The 11,024-nt window shown below is 39.8% G+C and overlaps 1 protein-coding gene across 9 annotated transcripts in view; it reads right to left on the reverse strand.

The window, feature by feature from the left end:
• Positions 1–10,739, reverse strand: part of LOC111252494 (uncharacterized) — a 49,190-nt gene extending 38,451 nt beyond the window's left edge. For 7 of the 9 annotated variants that reach the window (XR_015329638.1, XR_015329637.1, XM_086992064.1 and 4 more), the window contains exon 1: positions 6,118–6,158. Coding sequence is in view for 1 of the 9 variants with exons in the window: in XM_022810504.2 (XP_022666239.1) it covers positions 6,118–6,158; positions 10,321–10,363 (84 nt within the window). In the remaining 8 variants the exon portion in view is untranslated. Of the gene's footprint in view, positions 1–6,117; positions 6,159–10,320 lie in introns of those variants that run through there. The other 2 variants (XM_022810504.2, XM_086992070.1) reach the window with 2 other exon arrangements.
• Between the last annotated feature and the right edge of the window lie 285 nt (positions 10,740–11,024).

Consider the following 11,024-nt stretch of genomic DNA (forward strand, 5'->3'; position numbering starts at 1 on the left):
CCTCCCTTGCGAGATTCAATCACTCAGCTCAGTAAAAGATTATATGAGAGAAATTTTAGAACATGTATATAGGATGCAAATTGGACAATATTTATAAAAGGTGAACTTATAATTACGTAAAAATGTTTGCTGTAACTACTGATTGTGACAATGTTATAGTAATACGACAATCAACGGTTAGAGTTTCCGTTTGGATGTACCCGTAGGAACATAATGCACGCGGTATACATAATTGTTATGATGTAAAACGTCTCGTGCAATGTATCACTTTTTATTACTATTCCTGTTTGAATTTAAGTATTGACAAAGTCACAGTTCTGTGAATAAGAAAGGATTCATATCGTATTGTAATGAATTCTCGAATGAGCGGAATTTTATTCAGAGTGGCCCATTCTTGAACTTGCTTGCGACAGACTTAATGTCGCACCGTACCACCGAAACACTTTATACGCACGCGAAATCCTTGAAAGAACACTTCTCAGGTTACAACTAAATGCACTGGACGCATTCTAACATATGATATATTTGCGTATAAACAACTTTGTACATATGACAGCGTTTTCGATCTCACAACTAAGCCTACGTTAAGAACAGGTATGACCTCATAGTTGTCTACTATGTAGGGACATACTGCTCTATGAAACCATTCGACTATAACAAACGCCTTGGTGGATTTGCTCTAAAGTCGACTACGTATTAGAGTTTTTACAGGTTGGTTATCGCAAATGCGCGGAATTACAAAAGGTCATTCATATCAGTAAGGTGGAAGACGTTAATTACCTCGCGACCCAGATCAGAAGGGCATGTACTCTCTGTTCTTTTCTTCGGGCAAAATTCCAAAGCGGCAAATTATATTACTGCGAAGAAAACCGGTCAAGAAGATGCAAAACTCTCGGCTCTTCCGCTCCATATATCACAGCGCCCAATCGTCGAAAGCCGACGATGCATTTATAAAAATGAAGCGGCCGGGAACATTGCCTACAACGTGGCCAGGAGGATGAAGCCTTTCAATCTTCAGCTTCAAGCTGAACAGCTGGGCTACGGCCAACGGACTTCACCCGCCCTAACAGTCGAGAAGTTCGTAAACTAGGCTGTAGTAGTATTGACGACTGGATTGGCCAGCTCCAGTACTTTGAATTACCGTAGCTGCTCGGTAAGGATAGGAGTTTGCAGGAGGGTCGGACCTCGAAGAGAAGTTAATAATTAGACGGTAAAACTGTAAGGGGCGGCAACTTTGGCGTCCCTCTCCCTGAAAGCCCTAGGCAGTATAGACATCTTCGTGATAACGGAGACTGGCACAACTACCCTTTTTAACTTACCGCGTTTCCATTCTGTGCGTTGTCCTGCAATGAAACGCATTGGACCCAGCCGCCTTAGTAGAGGCATCCCCGTTCCCTTCAATTATAATATAGGCGACTCTACGCCGCGTCTAGTGGAAAACAACGCCATTACTTTGAGCGACTAGCGACTGAACCTCATCACACCCCATGTTCGGCCGGCTCATTCAGAATCAATGACGTACTAAGAGAGAAATTCGTCAGTGGACTAAAAACGCTATTCTCTTAATTTGCGTTTTCTTTAGTCATTACCGGCCACTTCGACGTTCTTTGCGACCAACTGAACTCAAGCCACATTATAAAAACGCTGCAAAACACGCTTGCAGACTTGATTGCTGAGTATGCAGGGAGTTTGCTTTTCGATATATTTGTGACGAATGTAACCAAAGATAAATCTTTAGGATAAGAATCATTTTCTCTTAGTGAGTATAAGCATTTCTCCATTCTCACATACAAATGGCAATAAACCTCACTGTCCAAGTTGCATTCGCGTTGGTTATCAACAACAAACTTCCCCGTAACGCCTAGATGCACATAAGCTCCTAGGACGCACTCACGAAGTTTTGTAACTTACGTGGCGAATACTGAAACTTATACGCGACATTTTATTGAAATTCTCCAGTCTGCAGCCTCTCTATTCCCCCGAATGCATAGGTCGTCGTTCAACTATACTTACAGCCTTACCCGGAACCCCTAAATTATTTTCAGGTTCTGCTGAGGTACGGCCCGAACTTTATATTTTAGTCTTTGTGTTTGAGATGATCTGCTAAACGACGTGTGCGTCCCAATGGTAACAATACCTTGAACGGTTAAGCATTGCTTGGTCACCGATGCAGAAAATCTAATATACCACAGCAGCTCGGCGGTTTTCCCGATTAGCTTCTTGGCCCTCTATGAAATGTTTGCGTCCTAAAAAGCGCGGTGCTTTTTAATCGCAGCTTGGGAAAAAAATAGGTCTCAATACAAAGAGATGTCATTTAACAAGGGTAACTGCATTCACAGTGCAGTAACTAAAACAAAGTCCAGAGAGCCTACGCAAAAAGAGAAAGCCGCTGGTCCTAATAGGGCCTGCATTAAACATTTTATATACACACTAGTTCTGGCACCGTGCTGAACGACAGTTTTTGAGATACGTTTACATACTGGTATACTCCTAACTCAGTAAAAAGGTGCTTCCCTGCTAAAGGTCCCGAAAAGAAAAGGCAAACCCATTCGCGCCGTGCAGTCCGCTATACGCGGTGGCTGTAAACTTTGAGGCAACCTTCGACTCGACACGTAAAAACAAGGTTAAGCTCATGCCGGGCAAGGTGATTGTCCCTGTATATGTGCTCAAACTTCTCGTTGCGATTCTACAGAATAAGTATCAACGACGAAGCGCGCGCACTTCTGCATTTCATACAGACAACTGGCCTGACTCAGAAGGACAACCTAAGCCGTCCTTTAGTTTCCAACTGGTAAATAAGAGGGCCAGGCATATCAGTCGAAATCACCCTGTAGGCAGATAATTTAGTGAACGTGGGTCAAGCAAGCTTCAACCTGGCTCTTTGCGGCAGTCAGATTGGGACCGATGGTAAACTTGATCGAATGCGATAAACTTTAGATGGCGGATACTGACGCCTACCATGCCGAGTCGCTTTTTACCCACGTATAATGGCTTTGGTACCTTGGGTTGCTCTTCTGTGCAAACGACAAAGTTTCACTACTCAGATCACTGAAAATGCGGGAAGGCAGCTTTGGTCGCATAGCCGATCACATTGTTTCATCACATTCCTCGCAATCGCTCTCACAGATCAAGATCAAGATAGGTTTGATTACAACGTGTGGGATACGCGTCATTTAGGAAGAGCTTATAACGGAGAGCTTCGGATAATTGTGTTGAAGCCTGTTTTCTTGAAAGAGCACTGGGATTACAAATAGTGACCCCAAATCGCCTCGCACATTTTAGTTGACTCGCTACTGCTGTTTGAAAACCTACGTGACCGCTCTACGAAGCAAGTCTTCAAGACCAACTTAGATACTGGAAGCGAAAATTCATGATGATTTATTTGCTTCGAATATCGAACAACAAATGGAAGCAGACGAACCGGATAGACGGAAATGTTACTTGCTTCGCTGCGTATAGATTTCAGCATAGATTCTGCAAAAAACCACATTTCGATAAGTTTGTAAATTTTGATGGATCTTATGCCGTTTATTGCCGCCTGGTTCTATCCCTAGAATGCTTAGCGAATTTTTTAAAGTAGTTTTATAAACTCAACAAGACTCGTTTAACCCATATGATGCGGAGTGTCTTGAATTCTTTAAATGATTCAAAATTCAGCATTGGGATATTGTGTCGTCGATCTGTAATATATGAATTTTTTTTTGCTACTACAAACAATGGTCAATAAATAAATTTGTTTATATCAAAATAACGTGCACTAACTTCGTCCTTAATCGATGCTGTATAGTGGCAGCCGGAGTCTGTAAACTGTTTTGGTAATGAGGTTTCTTGACCGACTACTTAGACGCAAGCATTCTGTTATCCGAGTTGTGCTAGACAAGAGGTAAAATTCAGCTACAGTGAAAGCGTCAAAGTAAATGGCGGTGAGTAGTTGCAAGTCTCTGATCCACCTACGATGGATGTTACTCCTCGCGGTAAGGACGGCGTTGCCTGGAATCGCGAGGAAGAGGGACCAGAACATCACGGCTCTTGAAACGTTCGCAGAGTGTGGCCCATGGAAATATGCTAGTAGGGATAACTCGGTCTATTTCACAAATGATTTTTGGGCATGACACAAACAGGGACAACTGTATACTGCTCAAACAACAGCTGAAGCACAACGGTTAGAATCAAGAACGGCATAGTCATTTATTTACAAAACTAGATACTCGGTAAAATAAGCATACAAGTAAGTGGGAGACTACTAAAATAATATATGGCTCAAGAGTGACAGCAACTAAATGTGGCAAAAGTTTTTACATACGGAAAATTAATGTAAACGGTTTTTAAAGAATGCTAATTACAAACCATCGATAAAGATATAAACAACGACTTGTAAATAATACCCTGTAATAAGGCAAACCGCCTGTGTGATACATGTAAGACACATTATGATCACATACATACGCTTGGAATATGCAATATCATAGATGTAAGATCATTTCGTTAAGTCATCCAGCCAAAACATAGGAGGAGCTATCACGGGCAGCCACCGTGGAAATTACACAAACAGTACGTTTTAAGATAAGTAAGGTATAACGCTTGCCAATTACACTCAAAAATTTCAATTAATAAACAAATGTCAAGTTGAGAAAAATCAGAATTTCTCATGTTTTACGTCCTGTATTTAAGCCCTTACACGTTACTTCAGACGACTGGCTTTCAGCACGAAACGAGGCGTTTCATCAACCGGACTTAAACCTGAATCACCACGATTCCATAACTTTATCTGGCATTCACATTACCCAAGGCACTATCACAGGGATAGAGAATAAAATGTATTTTTTTGCTTTTAATCAAGAAGTTTATCAAATAAGCTGCATTTAATAAATGAACAGCATAAAATAACTGCGTGTCTTTAGCAAAAATAGGAGCAGTTGAAATAACTTTATTAAACCAGTATAGTCACCTTGAGTTTATCGAGAAATTATATTCCCATATTTCGGCCTGACAAATTTCACTGTTCTTAGGATGAATGAGAGGGATAAGCAGAAAACGAACCCATAATCGTCGCGAATATAGTTTTCAGAGTTATATATAGAGAGGTCTAATGTATCAAAAAAATTTATTAAGTCTCGAAAGGCAGTTCCTACATCATGTACAGAGACATGTTTGCCACCGTGATTCTTGTAGTATATGATCAAGCCTTGTCGTACAACGGGAGTGGTTGATTCCTGTTCATGATGGGAAGTTTTTTCATCATCTAATATAATAACAAGGTACTTCAGCTTTAATTGATGAACCAGCTTTTATGAAACTATGATGGATAACACCTGTATTAGCCCATAAAACAGATATTATAAATATATAGCAAATATGTCATCATCCTCTGTGGCTATGACACTTATCGTTGGTTACTACAGCAACACCAGGTATCTATGCTTCTCAGTAGACACGCTAAGGATTCTGGCCGCAATGGTGTTCTGCTAGCTCCTCCCGCAGTATAATGATGCTGTCTTATCGAACTGTAAGGTGGATCTATTAAAATCTACTCATGTATTTAATCATTTAGCCAGATGAGCGAAATAAGGACCAACAGCATTAATAAACAATAATATAAGTGAAACTTACAATAAACTCTACCACACCTCTACCCGCTCTTTATCATCGATCCTGAAGCCGGATCTGGAAACTCTATATACGCCTCTTATATTTGGTTGTAGTCTCGTAAGTGCAGTACTACGTTTGGCATAAATGCTCTTATCACTGAATAAGTTTCTTAACACAATGGGTATAACTACAGTGGGGCCGCTGCCAAATTTATATTTTAAGGCTATGGGATCTTCAAACACTATAACCAAAAACCTTCTATTATAGTTCAATCACAAAGCTCAGACGAGACCCTTCTCGATTTATCTCAGTTTCAAAAGTGACTTTGAAACTTAATAAGTTTGTTTTAGATGCTTCCAGAGGCTAATTATAATAAGCCGATCCCTTTAAGGTATCGAATATTTTTGTGATTTAAAACCTAATGCGCTGGTATTTAGCTCCATTTACTTATACCGGTCATCATCGGCATTGGTATAGAAAAGGAAACTTAAGTTATGCAGAAACAGTTAATTAAAAGTTCCAACATACCTTTGTTTGCAGTACATGGTTTTCAGGTTTTTGTAGTGTGCCTGAAAAGGAATCCGGCGTTAACAATAGCTACCGGCCAACAAAATAAAAGCTTTAGTAAAGCCCACGATGCTTTCTTTTTCAACATTGGTAATCTACACAGTTGAGATAATTATTATTTTTATTCTATTCGTGTTGAAACGCTTCGCTTCTAGATTTTTCTTCAGGTTTGGGAATAAGTAAAAGTCACAGAAGACTAAGTTCGGTGAATACGGGGCATGGGATAACACAACATTGACTCTTTTTGCAACATTTTTTTACGCCACTCGAGTAGTGAAAAGTGTGGCAGTTCGTTATTGTGATGTAAAACTTATTGCTCTCTTGTGTTGGGCAGAATCTCGCGATTTTCTTAACTTTCTTCTTTTCTTCTTTTACTAGTATTCTTTGTTGACCGTGAAGTTGGGAGGTATAGACTCATAATAAACAGTAGCACGAAAACCGAAGGAAATCGTGAGGAAAATATTAGCATTAAATGCAATTCGTTGCCAAGCATTTACTTGCTAGTCATTCAGCTGTTGCGGCACAAACTTTTCCGGCACAAACATTTTGGCATTTAAACGGTCACTCAAACTGGTCTGACATCAGCCAGTTGGGATGTCTGTTTCTTCTGCTTGCTTCCCTATGGTGACACGATTTCCCATGTTTTTGTCCGTGATCGCTGCCAAAAGCGCTCCAGGATGAGAATCGTTCTCAATGGGCTTCTATCTTCGAAACGCTTGAACCTGTTTACTTACGCTTTACTGACTATCTAGTTTCCGAGCATATTCTGAAACATCCGCAGAGTGTCTGTGCAATGGATTTTTGGAAAAATCGCAAAATGCCCAACACCTAGACTTACTCAATTTTACTGAAAAACTCAAGATTTCGCTAGATTCTTATGAAATTTCACTTGGGTGTAGAAGGCCTGCTCTTTTTGCTTACATGCAGTGTTCCAGTAGCGCGAGAATATAATGACTTATTCATCCTGAACAAAGGGTTATTCTCTGATTAGAATATACGATTGCAGAGGTTTTTCTGAAATTAGACCTCAAAAGCGAGCGCACAACTAATTTGAACTGCATCCAGGGTTAAGGTACTTAATAACAACTGCAGCACAAAGGTCTGTTTTAATATATCTGAACTGTGTAAATTAAACTGCAGCATGCCTTCCGCGTAGCATTGATATGAGACTAATCTAGTAGCAGTGGTGACATATTCCGCGCAAGTTCGAGCGACTTCTAAGATCATCTTAGTCAACCCTAAGAGGTCCTACGCCGAATGTGTCAGCATTATATAAGATTGAAACTAAACAAATGCAACTTTATAGCGATCGAGTCACAGTGCTTAGGTCACATATTGAGCTGAGAGAGGTTAGACCAGTACTCGACAAATTTAGAGCGGTCGAAGACGAGATAAGGTCGTCCCCATGATGATATAGTGAAACCTGTTTGTCTCTTTTATTTTTTGACCCGTTATGCAACCAAATAATTATAAAAAAAACTTATTGACTGCTTTTGTACTACACTGGATATATTTTCTAAAGGTTTTTTGCGGTCCTGAGCAATTTCTCCATGGCATCTGCAGCTTTTTCTACCCTTAAGCCAAGAACACCCCTTAAATATTTTATATTGCTTGCTCGCATATTATTCAGCACTCCCGTTTTCGAATAGGAAGAAATTTTTTAATGGTCTTTTCCTCTGTAGCTCACCTATGTGGCATTCGTCTTGCTCCCCTTTTTTGTTAAATATTCCTCTGCAGGAAGTGGTTTTTCGCGGCCAAACTCTCTTTTCCGCAATATCGGCCACTGTCACAAATTGGGAACGATACTAATGGTTGGACCCGGGCCAACTTCTATGAACGGATCTGGCCTACGACGGTGTATTCCTGTCAGTGATCTGACCTCCCACAACGATGTGGTGATACGTGACACTCTGACTAGAGTCCGCGTTCATTGTCTTGCCTCCCATAATCTACAATTAGATTGCGTAGAAAAGGGATATTCCTAAAGTATTAGTTTAATTGCTTAGCTGTTGTTACGGGCTGCACCCCGGAACACCAGTAGAGAGGTATCGATTCAAATTACCCAAGTGAAGAGATAGAGCAGTTCTTGAACGAAGTGGTGTCATGTTTTAATATGTTTAAAATATGAGCTTTATGAAAATCTTCTCCTCCTGTATATAACAAAGAAATGCATGAGCACGAAAAGAAGTCGGAGCTTTTGAAGACGGTTAAAATTCGGACGTGGTTATCATGGCAAACGGCTCACTGAACTATAGAGCATGCGATGTCTATTATAAAGAGATCCGTTATAGTTTGGATCATCCTACGGATGATAAAAACTGCTGTCACCGTATGCAGCCACCCGAAGTAGAAAACCCAGAAAGTGCACACATTTTAATAGGCCGTTAAACAGGACTTTGGTGCAGTTATTTGATTGCACGTCGTAATTGAAGGCACGTTGTAAGCCTTGTAGGTAGCATTGTACAAGGCATAGTTGCTGACCTTACGAAGGTGGCGTTGGCTTATTTTTCCGAGCTAACTTGCTGTTTTCTTTGTATCCGCTGGCGATAGCAAAAACGACGGCGATGTTTTGTCGAAAGTTGAAGACAATATTGAAGGCTAGAAAGATACCAGTTAAGCTGAATTAAGCTAACTCACTAAAGCTTGTTATTCAGTACGGCAGTTCGAAGAGAATACAGCATTTTATAAACAAAAGTAACCGGCTCGGAGAATACCCACAGACGAATAGTAACTACGTCATTGTAATACTAAGATGCAAAATTAGAGAAAAAAAAACTTAGTAAATTAAGAAGAATACCAACCTGAAAATCTAAAGCTATGTGTAGTAAAAAATGAAGTATGATGGAAGGAAAAATTATGCATACATAAATGAAACCAGAGAAGTATGCGTATTCATAGCTCTGAGTGATCTTAATGATGCTTATTTCGATCTGAATTTAGAAAAACACGACCAGCGTAGCGATAAATCCATGTTCAACATCGGTCAACCAAGCACACTAGCCGACTGTTTTTATGATGCCTATTACATCTACTGTAAAAGATATAAACCCGTTGGATATTATTTAAGGTGTCATCGTGTTGCATTTTGTTATGGAGAATCGAACAAAGGCTCGAGAAGAAAACGAGTAAAGATTCGTAAAACAGGGCGCTTGCATATGAGAAATGTGCTGTTGAAAGCTTGCGGATCACAAATAGCTCCGCTAGTAATAGCTTTATAATAATAGTTGCAATTCTTGAGCCATACGGGGATTAATTCCAGTCATTAGTATGTTTAGAAAAACTATGCACTAAAAAGCCAACAAGCTTAAGGAGAAATATAGAAGGCAAGATATCACGTGGTACAGCATTTCTGAACTTTGAGCCAGAACAGTATGGAGTGCTAAATCGATATATAGTGAATAATTCTTCTTCGAACACTGATTATTATTAGTTTATTATTTCTATAAAATAGTTGCTCAAAATGGAATATTCAATGCAAATTAAAGTCCTTTAATGAACCTAAAACACCCTCGAGCGTAAATAGAATCGTTTATAGTTCATCTCATGCCTCAAATTCAAAACTGGTCGAATCGTGGTATCAACCAGGTATCATTATAGAGACATTAGTTAATGGATCTTGGAGCATTTAACTGAAATTGAATTTTTCGAAATTGCCACATAAACGAAATGCTGTTTCGTGGGTAAGCTATATTCAAGCAAGTTAAATTTTAAATATAGCACAGCTTCCGGCACTGCATTCACTGGGCTGGAACTGGAGCTACGACTGGCATCGCAATTATCCGGTGCCGCCACCTAGCAGCGGTTAAACTTCGCTTACGACGCATCACTGTTTTTCTAGTAGAACAGCGATTTGTAAAAACTTAGTGCATGACTAAGCTCTTTTAAGCTACTATCTTCGTTGGAGTATTACCCTCATCGCATACAAAAAAGGATCCCCGTGAGTAAAACGGCCAGAAAATGATCAGCCTCTCTTCAGTCACAGTTCTTTTAATATAAATGTTACGTGAATTCACGTTAAACCACTTACGCAAACGGTTTCCACTATAAGCACTTTATGATATTCAGTAAAATTTCTAGACGTAAATAACGTGAAGAAAAAAGATTATGTAAGAATGCAAATTTTAATTTAAATATATAAGTAAATAAAATTTATCGACACCTTACCCAGTTTTACCGGACGTTGTTTTCCACTTTCGTTATTACTCATAGTATTATCCACCAGAAGCAGGGTATAAGATGCGACACTTCTATATCAAGAGCGTTATACTCAGACTAGGATCTCGATACCACAACGTCGACCGATGCAACGTACCACCCCAAAAGAGGGCACTTAATGCAACTTGACGAAAATCAGGGCTTATGGTGCAACCAATGTCCACCCTCCGAATGTACTTTCTGACTGGAATTCTCCGGAACAGCCCCTCCTTGGCGTGGTTTGATGTTTTGAATCAACTAGACACTCCTCCTACACTGTCGCACAAAGTGTCTCATCAATTACCGACTATTTATAACAACGAAAATTAGGACTATTTTCAGCAATAACACTACCTCTGTAGTCTGTGAGTACCAGCTCACTTGTGAGGGTGAGGCGAAGGGTGACAACAGCGAGTATTTGAGGCGCCCTCTGGTCCACGTAAATGCAAACCCCAGTATCGCGCCAATTTTAGGACCCTTTCGCAGTATAATACGGCTTTGACAAAGCCACAGAATTCACACAAAAAAGAAAGCACGAAAAGCTCAATGAAGATCCGCGGCAATGTCCTTGTATGCTCAGATTGACCATAGAATTCAGTTATTTATACATGCGAATTTTTATAAAATAAAAATACGTTTGTACACATTAATAATAGGATTTTAACAATAAAGCC

The sequence above is a fragment of the Varroa destructor genome, unplaced genomic scaffold (genome assembly GCF_002443255.2).
Source record: "Varroa destructor unplaced genomic scaffold, Vdes_3.0 BEIS01000006.1, whole genome shotgun sequence".
Taxonomy (NCBI): domain Eukaryota; kingdom Metazoa; phylum Arthropoda; class Arachnida; order Mesostigmata; family Varroidae; genus Varroa; species Varroa destructor.